Consider the following 15,423-nt stretch of genomic DNA (forward strand, 5'->3'; position numbering starts at 1 on the left):
GGCTTTCTGTACGTTTGCAAATCCCCCCTGGATTTCTATTTTGTGGACTTGTGCAGTCTTTCTTGGGAACTCCAAGCATGTATAGCGTTATATTTAATAACTACAGATGTGCTGCTACTCTTCTACAAATTTATAATTCTTGTTTTAGTCTTTGCAACATCCTGCAGTACTTCCCAATTCAGAATCTGAGTTGATAAATGTTTTCTTTTTTTCTATTTTAAGTCTAATGCCCTACAGCTTCCTTGGTAATCGTGTTGTTGTTATATTGAAAGAATTAATCCATAGGGACAGTTGCTTTTCAACACCATTCTTGATTTTTTTTTTGAAATTTGTCATCTACTTCATATTATTTTCCTGAGTCCAAGAGCCCTAGTCTGGTTAATCTTGTACGGAGCTGTACCATGCTTGTGATTGATATGTCATCCTTATATTACCGTATTAATGTGAAAAAATCCACTCACTAAAACAAGCCTGAGATAGTTTTGCCTCTTGTAGGTTTAATTGAAGCAGCCCATCAGCCAGAAGCACCTGGTCTCTCCACAGAGTAGCAGTGGTTTCCTCAGGTGGAAAACTTGTCCCTCTTGTTATCAGCAAGGCTGTGTCTTTATACCAGATGTATGTAGCAGTGGACTCACTTGTCTGACTTCATCTAAAGCAGATCTCTTATGCCACCAGAGTAGACCATTTTTTTTTCCTCCTCCCATCCCCAAAATGATTTAGAACTGTTTTACCAGAATCTGGTGGTTTGCAGCTCAAAGGAATTGATTAAATATTTCTTTCAGAGTGCACAGAGTGGCCCTAGTGCAGTCCAGAAATCTCTTTACGTGCAGCTTGCTGGCTTACTGAATTCTGAGTGAGCATGCAGTTGGGGTTGTGCTGGTCTTGCAGAAGATGTCTTAGGATCATTTCTTCACATTTACACTGCAGATTATGCTCGCACCGTTGTTTTAATTCAGTTTGTTACACTGTTCTTCATGAATTGGTTATTTCAGTCTGGAATTCTGCATATTTAGAATAAAACCCTTCCACCACTCCTGGTTCACAGCTGAGCTAGTAGCTGATCAGGCTGGTTTGCAACCAGTGTCTCAGCTTTCAGATTTTGTTGTTTGTTTTTGTCAGACAGCTTTGAAGTTTCTGACAGCGATGCAGGAGTTCTCCCAACTCCTAGAAAAAGCTTTTGCTGATTTTTGTGGAAGATGGAAAAGAGGTTGCTAACACTGCAAATAAAGGTTGCAAATAAAACATACGGTAAGTTCAGTAAGTGCATGAGAGCTTTCGCTTGATAATCTCTTCTGTGCTTTGCTGTCTTAGGTGTAGACCTAGACCTGGCAAGAAAAGAAGAGGAGCAGCAAATGCTACAGGATGCCCGACAGTGGCTGAACAGTGGGAGAATCGAAGACATAAAGCAGCCCCGGACAGGTGCCACAGCTCTTCACGTGGCTGCGGCTAAGGGCTATTCGGAAGTGATGAGGTAGGAACTCCATCCATGGCTGGTGCATTGAGTTGAGTCTGGTTTCCATAAGGAACACGTCTAACTTTATGGTTGAGAGAAATGTGTTTCATACCTAGATCTTTATGCTGCTGCCTTCTCAAAAGGCTTTGCACAATTGTGTGCCCAGCTGTGGTGGTTCACCTAGAAATGTATAGAGGCTGGAAGGTTCTCTTCTGTACCTCTAGGCCTTCAGGGAGATTAAAGCTTTTCTGAGACTGAGATATAAATTAGAAGGTTAACTTTCCCTATGAGAGTAATAGTTTTAGGGCTAGGAAGTTAACCCTGTCAGGGGATGAAAGTGTAACTTCAGCCTACAAGATGACAATACATGCTGCATGGCCATCACAAACACCCCAACAGTTTACGTGACCGGCTTGTCAGCCTAGTAGAAAAATGCAGTGTCCTCCCTTACCTTACGGTCCTCTGCCACTTACTGCTACTGCTCTTGCAGCCATCAGCAGTGACAGAGAGATCCCACCACGTAACAGTTCTGCTGCTACAGCACAAACGAGCTTATTATGAACGTAAATGTGCCAGGTGTGGCAATTCCTGGCAATTAAGCATTAATATTTTTACAGGTGAGGTCAAATCAGGGATTCCAACAAGAAAGCTTTTTTCTCCGTTATTAATCTTTGGGTAGAGGTACCCATAAAGATCTATCTGCAAGGTTACTCCATTTCCCAGGTTAAAATCCTTTCTGGAAACATTCATCCAGCTTGATTCCTTCTTTCGTAGCTTTAAGTGCCATGACTTGATGTGTAAGAGCTGCTTCTTATCAAGCTCTAGTAACTTTGTTGTTCTTCATGTTTCCTCTTTGTATTCATTCATTAGAGCTTATAATTGAGTTATGAGCTGTCTGTGCCTCTGCTGTGCCCAAGAACAGTAATTCATCATGGATCATGTGGAATAGAAATCTAATATCTCCTAAACAATATGGGATGTCGATCCTGTGGGTTTTCAGGGGAGGGCTGCCAGTAGTCATCAACGGAAGCTGCATTCGCCGTTTGCAAGGTGTCTAGTTCTGATCGGCTACTCCTTTGCATTAAATGTTGTAATGATAAACAGATCTCACAGAGAGCTGACATTGTTTCACTCTTGTGTATTTTATGGCCACTCTGTGAGTTCAAATACAAAGCTTCAGTGACTTCAACCAAAGGGGTTGAAAGCCAGAAGCTAGCTAACTCTCCGATGAGACAGAATTTGTCTGTGACCTTCAGTCTCTTAACAACTACGTTCCTCCCTTTTGCCAGCTGGAGAATCAACATAAAGTCAGAACCTGATTTCAAATTTCTTTCACAGAGAAGCACACCGCTGCTATAGGATGGCTGTTTTAGTTAGCGCAGTAATGCATCAGTGTAAAGCTGTGGGAGTTTCAAGACTGTTAGTGTCATTCCGGGGTCATGCTAGACTTCCCCTGAGCTGAAGGAAGGTGGTTGTGAATGGTGGAAACCCACCGTGGAAACTTGCAGTAGCAGTTTTACTGAACTTGCAGAATTCCCCTGGGATGTTCTTCAATATTTAAGCGGTTGGATAATAGTTTTGATACACGAGCGGCTTGGTACTTTCACCTGATCACTTGCGTACTACTGTGCATATGCCTCTGAAGTTTCAGACTACAGTTGTCTCTCTTTTGTTTTGTTTTTAAATATTCAAGCCCCAGATGCTATGCAACCTTAGCACTTTGCTCTGATAGAGGAGGGAGGCAGGTGGAAGGTGCACAGCAGTAAAAGGGATGCATTGCTGCTCCCTGGCAGGTTTACTTAGCTTTGGCTGTGCAAGGTCTAGTCTGCAAAAATGCTGGAGCTGTAGATAATTTAACTGACAAATTCCCCAGCTGGCGATCAGTCAGTCATGTCTCTGCTTCTTACCTGGCAGCCCTGCCAGCGTTGGCTTCTTACAGACCATTCCTACAGTGTGTCCTTGTTCACCCACAGAACCAGCACTGAACTTGAGTTATCAAACGTCCTGTCCGTGCCAGGTGCTGTGCCAGTCCCTTGTTACAGGGGTTATGTCCCGGAGAGATGTTGCTGGTTTGCCTAGTGCCTGCGTGAGTCTGGCGTCTCTTGTCTGTTGCAGCAGTTCAGACTGAGTCACCAATGCCAGACTAGAAATTAAAATGTTCTCCAATTTAGGACGTGCTGAAAGGCAATCTTATCAATTAGACTCGTTGCAGCAGGTGTTTACAGTGGCAAAGTCACTTCTTTCATTATCCTGCACACTTCTGTTATGTGTGTGAGCACATCGACCGGGCTGTTGCTGAGATGAGTAACGACAAGAAGCTGCTGGCGTATTTTAAACCATGTTCCCTACTCTGTGACATATGGCGTGACCTCTCTGTGTGCAGAAGTCCTTCTTGGGTGGGCAGGACTCAATACTGCTTCTTTTCTCAGGCTTTTGATCCAGGCTGGCTTTAATTTGAACGTCCAAGACAACGACGGCTGGACTCCGCTCCACGCCGCTGCGCACTGGGGAGTGAAGGAAGCTTGCTCCATCCTGGCGGAGGCGTTGTGCGACATGGACATCAGGAACAAGCTGGTTAGTGAGCACAGGTGTTGGCACAGCGTGCAGTGTGTTCTATACCAGGATGCATATCACCTTTTTGCCATAATTGCTTATCAACTTGATCCAACAACATGACAAAGTTGTGTGGTGAGCAATTCTCCTGCACGTGTGCTAGAGCATTTAAAAGTGTCAGAAGATAAAGACCCTTGACTGAAGGAAGGAAGAAAAGATTTCAAGCACTACCAGGAATGATTAGGGATGAAACTTTAGGACCAAGAGCGTGTGAGAGGATAGGAGCTAATCTGTGTTTTCCTATTTTAGTATAATCCTGACAAATTAAACAACAAAAAGTCTTGGAGTGCACAATAATACACTAATATTAAGGTACAAAGCATTGAAAACTCATGAACCCTTGAGAAACTGCCAGTTTTAAATCCTTCCTGTTCTACAGTCTTGGTCATAAAAATGGAAATTGAAAAATTCACTCGTGAGAAATGAGTAAAGAAAAATAGGATCTTTGTGAGAAGGAAAAAAAAGGAGGGAAAAAAACAAACCACCACACTTCTAATTGCTAGAAGTTTCCTTGAAGAGCCCATGGGTTTTCAAGAGGTGAAGTGTGCTTTTCCAGGGTTGTTCTTTGTTTTCCCTTCCCTGCTGTGATGTCCAGGCAGTGTCTGTGAGCTGCTTCCTGCTGGAGCGGATTCAGTTGTGCCATGACTGCTTCTGTAGTAGGAAATGAGGTTGTGTTTACTTGGAACAGCATCAGGGAATGAAAGCAGATGAGAATTCGGTAGGAGAATTGTAGCACTATGTGGTTTGAGCTTATCTATCTGTACTGCAAGCTGATGCAAAAGAAATAGCTGCAGGAGAAGGACCCATTTTACCGTGGTGAGCTCTCTGACATTCAAAATACTGCAAATCTTTTTTGTTCTAAATGCCATCAGAAGCTTCTCCAAAGTGTTCAGAAAGCATGTGGGTTTCCTATTTTAATAGACTTGAAAAGAAACAGACGCAATTATATTCGCTGCAATCAAATGCCTGCTATTTCCTGTCAAGAACTATTACCTCAATAGTCAGATGGCCGAGACAATCTGTATTTGTTTGATCACTGGCCGTCAGGTTTCATTATGTGTTGTTAATAAAATGGTGGTTATAGCTTTAGTTATGGTATAAATGTAACGTAAATGTAAATGATTTCTCATTTTATGCCCCAAAGTATTTTTTCTGATTTGCTTTATTTGTGAATGCCCGTGGATGTGGAAATAGCTCCCAAATCCTTTGGCCTGCTGATGGTTGTCAGCCTTTCAGGAGGTTCATATACATAATGATATAGTAGAAAAAGTTGATTGCAATCCTTCCCAGTCCAAGAGTGTGCTTTTTACAAGCCTGGAAACTTTAGTGTATTACTCTTGGCTTAGATTTGATCAGCAGCAATGAGGGAACCGCTATTCCTCTGATCGTGGATCGTGTCATGGAACTGCCATCACTGCCACTTGGCGTTCCCTGCTGTAGAGTGCAGCAGGGTGCATTGCGCAGCATCTGGGGGGGGCTGTAGTGTGCGTTCAGTTTTGTTCTTCGCTTGTAAATAGTGCTTTCTGGAACATTAATGGCATGCTGTGTTGGATAGCTTCTTGTGTTCTCGTATCGTTCCAGGGCCAGACGCCGTTTGACGTGGCTGACGAGGGACTGGTAGAGCATTTAGAAATGCTGCAGAAGAAGCAAACTGTGGTGAGATTTTGGCTGATCATTTTCCACCTCTCCAATTACGTTTCTGTGCACAGGTGTTCCCTAAAGCATATGGTGTCAACAGAGGCATGAAGCTGAGGTCCAGCGATTTTTGTTAGTCGTTCAGAATCTTTAATTGCACCAATATTTTCAGTAGCTAGAAATCTAGAAAGCTGGGTGATTGTATCAAGAAGGTCAGAAGCATGCTGACATGCAGAATTCTGTAAACTGATAAGGAATTGTAGTTCATCTTTGGAATTGCTCTTCTTTAGTTATTTTTAGCTCTCTAGCACCAAACTGCTCTTTATTTAATGAGTGACTACCCAAGTCAACTTTGTGTCTGTATCTAAGGAAGTATGCTGTCACTGGTAAGAAAGATATTTGTTACCACATCTGCCTTTCTTAGAATAGGGAGACTTTTGATTGAGTGAGAAGAAATTATAATCTTCAGGGAGTTCCAGACTGGAAAAAATCAGTGATTTCAAAACCATGTTAAACTGCTCTTTCCTAATGCAATGAAGATATTGGAAAGAGTTATAAGTAGAAAGTTGCCATTTAAAAAAAAAAAAGGCAAAAATATATCTTGATCTAAGTAAAGCCAGTCATCAAGCCAAAAAGTTGGTTTGGGATTACATTTTTTCCTATTTCATCTGGTCTGCACAACTATATTGCCTGGGTGCTTTCAAAAACTAAAGCAACCTTCTTTTAAAAATAAGTAAATAAAAATCAGAAAGTATCATTTAAAATGTTGGATTCAGAAACAGACATAATGAGAACATTGCTGATAAAAACCCAGTAAAGTATTTTGAGGAACTGACAATGTGGGTGGTAGAACTCGAACTCTGATCATAACACAGCTGCTGTCATCTTTAAATAACACCCTTAACATTCACAGAAACTTTTTAAAAATTAATCAGCTTCTCCCTAAATGAGGTGTTGATAAATACTACCAATGTTGTACTGCGGGCTTCCTCCTATCGAACTACACCGGGATTGTGCAGATAAATGTAGTGTTCAGAAGAAAAGGAAAATAAAAACAACCAAAGGAATTTTTTGGATGGGTGCTAGCCCATTTTTAGGCTTGCTTTGGAGGGATTAGCAACCCCCCTTGTTCTCTATATTAGTAGCACTATATAAAGGCCTTTTCCATTTATTAAATGAGTGTAGCAGGAAATAGTAGAACTGGAAAGAAGGGAAGAATCCTTTTTTCCAGTGGATGTGTTTTTTTTTAAATTGAAGATCCATTTCATTGTGTGTGTTTATCATGTGCCACATTGAAATTGCTTAAAATAGAAAGCTTAATTTGTTAAGGATAAAATAGGCAGTTCCAAAATACTTCTCTAAGTGCATTAGTTCACTTTCAAAATGGCTCTTAAATCAGACTTTTTAAATCTAAAGCTTAAGTACAGAATACAGAGAGGAGCAATGCGCTATCCATGCTAAAAGATTTGCTGCTGTTACTGGAGAGAAAGGGAGTTCTGTTTGCTGGAAGCAAATCGTTTGATTTGTTTGGATTTGTTTTTCCAGACTCTGAATTCCCTATGAATGGAGCAGGCTGTTTCCCAAACTTACCTTTGATCCACTTCAAAAGTTTATTCAGTTTAACAGTATGCTGTACCCCAAATTTTGGCTTTGTGCTGGACTCCGTGTGGCTTTTCCTACGTTCAGAATTTGCAGAGCTTTTGCTTCTTGTCCCAGTGTCAGCTCCTTCTCTCAGACGCGGAAGAAAACCATGCTAGACATGATACAAAGGAGACAGGCTTAAAAGTGAGCCTCGAATTGCAGTCCCTTTTTTTTTTTTTTTTTTTTTTTACCTCAGCTGTCACTGTGCTTTTAGACTTTTTGGTTACTATCTTGTCCATCAGTAGTGACAAAATTCACACTGCTAACTGGACAAAATATTTCAGCTGCTGCAGTGATTACGGATATTCTTGTTCGATACATTATGCTGGCACTTGAGGGATTTAAGAAGTGACCCACCCTTGCGGGAGATCCAGCCTGGACAGGGCGCACTTGAATACTTTCCTCTGAGAGCAAGTACGTAATAGGTACACAGGCAGCAAATTTTAAACTGATTTCATGCGCGCACAAACACGTATGGACAGAGCTCCAGCGCTGTATCTGTGTGGGCAGATGCAGGGCAGTACCATGAAAGTCACGATTTGACTCTGGGTCTCAGCAGATCCTGCCACGAACTTCTGTTAAGTTCTTTGCTGCTGGAGCCTAAGGCGGCGCTCGGTGTCTGGCTACGTGCTTCTGGAGCTCTAGTCCAAGACATCCAGCGCTCTTGCACATGTGCAGCTGTTGAACTGGCTTGCTAAACAAATTCACAATATTTTCCATCTAACAAGGTTGGGATGGTCTTATGCTGGAGTAATTATTGGAATTGTGATGAGGTGGCTTGTTAAGATGTCTCTCTTTGTTCTTTCTGTAATCTTCTTGGACTTCTTGACAGCTACGAAGTGAGAAGGAGACGAGGAATAAGCTAATTGAAGCTGACATGAATGGCAAACCTCAAAGCGGACTCTTCACAAAGTATGTTTCCTTCCTCTTTGAAAAGAAGCTGTACAGCATGTAATGGGAGACCAGCTACATCTGTACGCAGTCAGCTGGCCTCAACTGCTTTAAAATAGTCTACTGCTGTTCATGCTAATTTCATGGTTCCTTTTAAATTTAAGTTCTTTTAAATGTAATTTTACATGTTTCTTAGCAAACCCATACCCATAGCACAAAGAGTTGGGTTGGTGTTTGGTCCCCCAGTTTCTGCTCTTGCTGATTATCATTTTAACCCTTGGGCTGAAAACTACAGCTTTGAAGTTGCAGAGCCATGCAGCCCGGGTGATGGATTGTGTAATGCTAGGAAAAGAGAGAGGAGGCTGCATTTCTTTGGACTGAGAAATGCTTGCAAACTTAGGAAATGCGAGACTGGCATTGGAATCCATGGAAAATTGGCAGTGCTGGAAGTGCTGGGATGCAGTCTGTGGACTGATTTTTGTCCTTTTGCATGTTCTGTATGTAGCAAAATTTGTCTAAGTGTTCCTGAGAAGTAGAACACAAAAATAACTTGCCTGGTAATCCTTAAAATTTCCATTTCTTGCAGCAAAGAGAAGATCCTCTATGAGGAAGATATGCTGAAGTCCATGGAGATGGAGGAAGAGAACAAGGACTCTAGCAGTTCCAGCTCTGAAGAAGAGGAAGAAGCTGAAGAAGATGAAGTTTCAGAATCAGATGCTGAAAAGGAGTCAGGTAAGATACAGTATAGTTTGGATTTAATAATTAGCCGAGCAGTAATAGGAGTTTGGGTTGAGAACTGTTTTGTTTTTTTTTTTTTGCTTAGTTGTTAAGACATCCTGAAAGTCTTACTTCAAGTGTATACATGTAGCATATGGAGCACTGTAGTTAGTGTACTAAAAAAGCTTATCTAAATGCTAACCTTCACATCAGCATAATTTTTTCAGAAAAAAATGCTGTGGATAATATTTTAATTTCTACTTCCAGCTCACTTAAGATAACACATTGTTCATAGGTTGTTTTTAAATAGTATTTTTTTTCTTGTTGGCCATTTTCAGATGAACACTTCAGCTGCTGCAAGATGGTAGAAAAGCAGTTGAACATGTAGGAAGTTAATAGCCTGTTGTATTTTGGATCAGAGAGCTGAAATGAAGGGCTGATGATGTTCTATATAATTATAGAGATGAGGGACTTTTTTCTGGTGGTGATGTATCATAATTGCAGAACATAGTGGAAAATAGGAATTAAGTACATCAGGTGACATTAGCCTTTACATTATAGCATATTGCTGGCATCTTACTGCTTTTCAATCTCATTCTTTTTCCATAGTTTTCCAGGCTTCCTTAATGAGTTTAAATAAAATATATGTGCAGCATAGAAAGTTTAAATAAAGATATTTAATTTCACAGTAAGCCAAGACTTGCTTATGTTTAATATTTCCACAGAGAGAGAAATGGATCTTCAGATACGATGTGTTTAAAGGTTAAACTACTTTTAACATCAGCTTACTTGGCCTATATCCCAGTGCACTAATAAATAAGTCCTCGTAGAGAGGTGCAATTTAAAGTTTTGTCCTGATTCTTGTATCAGTAAAATTGTCACCCGTGTTCCAATTTTTATGAATTAAAATTATTATCACAGTATGAGAGGCGTTGAGAACCCAGGCTGATCTTTACAAAGCTGGTAGCTACAAAAGCTGTTTGGGTATGAAGGTAACATGGTGAAATAATATTTTGCCTTGTAAATCGAGCAAATGTAGTGGGGAAGTCAGTGGTAGAAAAAGGTGTTTATTAGAGGTCACATTTATTTGCTTCATAAATCAGCATTTCACTAGGCAGCAACCTTTTAAAGCAATGCGCCAATCCTTGTAAACATAGTAGGAACTTGACCAAAACGCCTCTAAAGTATGCATAGCTACAAGAAGTGGAGCTACGTGGTGTTTAGTTGATTTGGGAACAGCATGGAGTACTTCAGTATGGAAAGTGCTACAGCACTCACCATTCAATTTCATATAAAGCCAAAGCAGGTCTCTTTATTGAGTTAATTCACTGAGCAAAGCATGTTATACAAAGCATGTTATACTGATCTATTTCAATTGCCTAAGGCTAAAATAAAAACAAAAAGTATTAAAGTAATGCTAAAAGATCAGGCTTCGGGCTTTGTTACGTGTGCTGTCCTTTCCAAGAGAGATTATTGGCTCCTTTGAGAAATTTCAATCAAAATTGAAATTACTCTGTAAACTTCTCAAATCTGTAATTAAAATGAATATAAACTCATACAAGGGGATGTGGATGTAGTTGTCATCTGTTGTATTTGTGAAGGGGGTGCACGTTTTTGGTACTCTTTTTAAAACAAGACTGAGATTACATCAACCCACATGTTATTGAGCAGAAAACAACTCCGAAGATAAGTAGAGATAGAAATAGCTTTTCATAGAAAATTATAAATGTCACAGTACTACTAGAGTTTCAAACACAATCTTAAGAGCAATTATACTTTTTTTTTTCTTGCCAGACATTTTGATTAGTTATGCAAGTTTAAATGGGAAATTCAGGAGGTACATTTATGAAAATGTGAAAATTACTTCCCTGTTCCTCTAAATATATCTTTTTTTTTCCCTGAGATTTAATGTTTACATACATAGCTTTCTAATTCTTAGCAGGATTATTGACCTAAAGTGTTTGAAGTGCAGATTAAGAAAACAAACAAACAAACAAAAAGGCATCACATTGCTGAAAGTGAGCTTTTTAAACCAAAAAATTATTAACTCCTTTTCTACCTGAGCAGTAGTTTAACTTGCAGTATGACTGGGGGAATGTCCAGTCTCAATAAACTTGCAGGGTTTGCAAAGACAATGGCAGGTTAAGAAATATGAAGAGTTGAGCAGTAAAATTGCTGGAGTGCCTCGGGGTAGCATGTTTCTTACAATCAGTGACATTCTTCAAACAAAAGAAGCTAAGTGCATTAATACCATTTTATTCATCTTGAGGACAGTTAACAATTTGGCACTAGGATGTTTATAAACAAAGAAATGTATGAAATTCTTTGGTCATTGTCTGGGCTAGTACCTATTACAGCAGGTAATTATTGTGAACTGAAGCAAACCAGGGAAGACTGGAGTTCCCTGACACATTTTGGAAGGACTTGTATGGAGAATCAGAGAACTAAATCCTCAGTCTTACCAAATTCGTTCTGGGGAGATTGAACTGGTCTTGACCTGTTTCCCTTTGATTGGTGTTCATAATGTTTATCGATGACGTTCTAGAAAAATAAAATGGGCGGGCCCTGTGCTAAAGAATGATGCTGTGCTCATCCAGTCCCACACTGTGGTGTGCAGGGGACTTCTGCCCGTCCTTCTTCCGCAGTTGACTCCTTTCAGTCACGTTGCTCACAGTTCTTTCCAACCTGTCATTACCCCTTAGGCTTGCGCCCTTGCAATTAGGCTTGACCTTAAAAGCTGACCTCTGCACTCCAAGCTTCCAGAGCAGGGTTACAGTCAGCATCCAGCCCAGCCTGTAACGCCTGCTGACTGCCAGCTCTGTTCTCCCCTTCCTGCAGACTTGGGGATTCTCATGTATTTTACAGGCTTTGGTCTTAGAAAATCCGCAAATGGCAAGGATGCAGGGGTTTGTTGTTGTTGTTTTTGTTTTCGTCTAGCTCTGTATTCATCTTCATGGCCAAGGTCTGCAAGGAGAAATGAGAAACCTGCTCTTTAGGGTGTTAGGCTGGAGAGATGAAATACTCGGTATAGAGGATGCTGATGGAAGTTCATGAGACCTTCCAGGGGGAGATGCATCCTTAGTGCATCCTTAATCCTGGAACTGTCAGTCCTGCTAACTGCCTGCTACTTTTAATGTTTCTCTTAGCTTGCTCTTTTCCATGTCCTTTGAATCCTTTGCTCTAAGGGTGAGAACATTTGTTTCAGAAACTGATCACCGAGCTCCAAGGTGCCACCCTCAGATGCTCCGTACCAAACTGCTTTTTATATGTAATAGGAGATTTGTGGGCGCCACATCCCTGGAAGTGCTCAAGGCCAGGCTGGATGGGGCTTTGGGCAACCTGATCTGCTGGGAGGTGTCCCTGCCCATGGCAGGGGCATTAGAACTGGATGATCATTAAGGTCCCTTCCAACCCAAACCATTCTGTGATGCTGTGATTTGTATTCACTGCACGTTCCTCATCTGCTAACACAGTTTGGGTGATTACACTTAATTTGACTTTGTTTTTTCAAAACCACGACTGTGAGAGGGACTCATTGCTGGGAGAGGAAAACGTTGCCTCGTTGGTGTAGGGACATTTCTCAGGCGTGCTGCATCTGGCTGTGTTTGGTACATAGCCTGTCCTGGAGCTCTGTGCACTTCTGCCAATTGAATCTATTGCTTGAGACAGTCTCTGGTTACTTTTCCTTCGGTAAAGCCAGGTGGATGTTCTTATGTCACCCTTGCTACCTAGATAAGAAAAAAGAAAAAACAATACTGGATGATTCCAGTTGTCTAACAAGGAGGGAACCAGCTGTGAGCTCTGATGGGGTTTGTTTAGCTGGCATTGGGCCCCATTAATGACTTTTGTTGGGAATCGGTCCTAGCTTCATGTAGAAAAAATGCATGTCATAGAAAAAGGCATGACATGCTTGTGCTGGTGGGCAGAATTTCCTAACTGCACTAGAACTGTGAAACAAAATCCACCACCAGGCCTGCCTGGGGGACACGTGCTATAACACATACTCACGTCCTGCAGTAGCAATGGCACATTCTGCTTTTCTTCCTGAGTTTCACAAAGGAAGAAGAAAAGTCCCCGAGAGGGAACAAAATTGTGGATAAAGTCTGTCTGTCCTCCTTAAAGTGCTCCCTGCAATGATTTTCTTATCTGGGGGTGAAGTTCAAAAGGTTTGCTTGGCAAATATATCCATCTGGTGACTGTGGAAATATTATTTAGTGAGGAATATTATTTATTTCCTTGCAGAAAGGCTTGTTTGGCTTTGGCACTGACATCATCGTTATGATCTAAGGCATGCTGAGGTCACAGCAACTCTGAACTTGAGTTTAGTGCACAATGTGCTTGTGAAGAAGGGCCTTGGAAAGTGCAATACTGAAACATTTGGTCTCTCTTCTTGTTTAAAATTATAGAAAGGAAGGAAGAGTCCTTTGCCAACCACTCCAGCCATGAAACCAGGCCTAGCATCACTGAGCAAATACCACCACCAGAGTCCAACTCCTTCACTGCATCTGCCAGAAGAGTAAGTGAATTTGGAATCAATGGGGATTTGAAGAGTGCTTGAAAGCAGTCGGCTTTGCTGGGAAATAGACACTCTGAAGCTGACTTTCGGAGGAGCAGTGAGACTTGAACTTAGGAAAGCACAGCAGTATGCAGTTTTTATATGGATGCTGTGTTAACAACAGTATAGGACTAGTGCAAAGAAGGATGTTTGTATGATACAATGCCTCTTCCAGCCTCTTACCCTCCAGAACAAATTGCTGTGTCCACAAGAGAAACCTTGCTTACCACAAGTGCTTTGTGTTGCTGTCAGTTCCGAGATAGCTGATGCCAATCTCTTACCAGCAGGAGATCTTTCACCAAAGGCTAGTTCCTGCTGATGTATCAGCAGTGAATTTGGCATCATCATCTAAAGTGTCTCTAACTTGCCAAACTCACTTTATTCAGTGGCACGATGTTACAGCCCAGTAAGCAGAGGGGATAAAGTTTGCATCTGACTAGATAGCTAGGCTATGAAAGCTTTTTAAAGGTGAAGGAGAGTTACTGACATCTTATCTGAATTCTCCAGCTCTCGTGTCACTCAGCTATTTGGCACTAGGAGGCTCCGTGTTTGGTTGAGGACAGGTATCTTATGCTTCTGGTTTGTTTGGTTTTTTTTTGTACCAGAATATGGAGGACAGCTATACAGTGCAGGCACTGTGGAAAGACTGAAGTACTAGATGCATGGCAGAGGGAAAACGTTTCTTGCTTAGTCACATTTATTTATTTATTTATTTATTTTTACTTCTTTCATACTATTAAGTCTAATTTCTTGTCCAAATTAAATAAAATATCGCTCCTCTGTGCATTGTTCAACTCAGGCTTGCTTAGTAGGGGAAATATTAAAGGTAGTATTAAGGGTGCTGGGAAGTGCTGCAGTAGCTAAGAAAAAGACACTGCTAAAATACTGCAGCGATAGTATTATCTTTGCAGTCTTGGTAAATGACTTTGAGGGCCAGAAGTCCCAAGTAGATGTATTCTGGATTATGTCAGGTGTTTTGTGATGCGTAGAACATAGTATAATCATGTTTATATCAGCTTTGACCAAAAGGCTGTCTACACCAGTATCCTATCCTTGACACCAACCGTCAAGATAGCAGAGAAGATGGGAGAATTTAGCTGGACTTCTTTCCCACTTCCAGCAGTTTGCATTTCAGGGACTTGCTGAGTCTGCAGTATTATTTGTATTTGGTACCCCTGGTTGTACTTTTCCTCTGTGAATTTCTCCAGTCACTATTTGCGTGCCCGTAACATTTGGGATCCTATAACATCCAGTGGCAAAGGATTGACTGTGTATTACACAGAGCTTCCTGCACCTGTTTTTTTAAGCCTGCCACATGTCGGTTTTGATTGCTGCCCCTCATTCCTTTGTGGGAAGGAACAATGAATAATCGATCCCTATTCACCCTTCTGTGTGTCACTTAGGATTTTGCTGGTCACATCTCAGCCTGAAGATTCCTCATATACTGAATCATTCCTCATACGAAAGTGCTCTCACTCTACTTGTTCTTGTTGCCTTTCCCATGGCAGGGGTTGGAATTAGATGATCTTTAAGGTCCCTTCCAACGCAAGCCTTTCTATGATTCTCTGAATCTCCCCCCTTTTTCTGCACTGCTTTTGAGCTGTGGAGTCCAGCGCTGTGCATGGTATCAAAGATGTGATTGTACAATAACACAAGTATGATGGTGTTGTTTTGTATTCTATTCCTTTCCAATAACTCCTCATTTATTTATTTTTCTACACAAGTTCATACTTGTCTTTGTAGAAGTACCTGTTGTGGTCCCAGGCTCCATTCCTGAATGGCAGTAGGCATCTTTTTGTAAGACTTAATGACTATAGCTAAAGTTGTGCATTTAAACAGTTTCATATCTGAGGAACAATAAGTGCCTCGTGGAACAAAATGCACAAAGGTCCGTTCTGTCTGTCTGGAATATGTGGTT

The 15,423-nt window shown here is 41.1% G+C and overlaps 1 protein-coding gene across 2 annotated transcripts in view; it reads left to right on the top strand.

Annotated features, from left to right (window-relative positions):
• PPP1R12B (protein phosphatase 1 regulatory subunit 12B) overlaps positions 1-15,423 on the top strand; it is a 117,021-nt gene that overhangs the window by 33,333 nt on the left and 68,265 nt on the right. For both annotated transcript variants that reach the window (XM_035561615.2, XM_035561613.2), the window contains exons 4-9: positions 1,312-1,471; positions 3,883-4,027; positions 5,648-5,722; positions 8,175-8,254; positions 8,820-8,965; positions 13,357-13,466. In XM_035561615.2, coding sequence (XP_035417508.1) covers positions 1,312-1,471; positions 3,883-4,027; positions 5,648-5,722; positions 8,175-8,254; positions 8,820-8,965; positions 13,357-13,466 — 716 coding nt within the window. The remainder of the gene's footprint in view (positions 1-1,311; positions 1,472-3,882; positions 4,028-5,647; positions 5,723-8,174; positions 8,255-8,819; positions 8,966-13,356; positions 13,467-15,423) is intronic.

This window comes from Cygnus atratus, chromosome 24 (assembly GCF_013377495.2).
Source record: "Cygnus atratus isolate AKBS03 ecotype Queensland, Australia chromosome 24, CAtr_DNAZoo_HiC_assembly, whole genome shotgun sequence".
In the NCBI taxonomy this organism is placed as follows: Eukaryota; Metazoa; Chordata; class Aves; order Anseriformes; family Anatidae; genus Cygnus; species Cygnus atratus.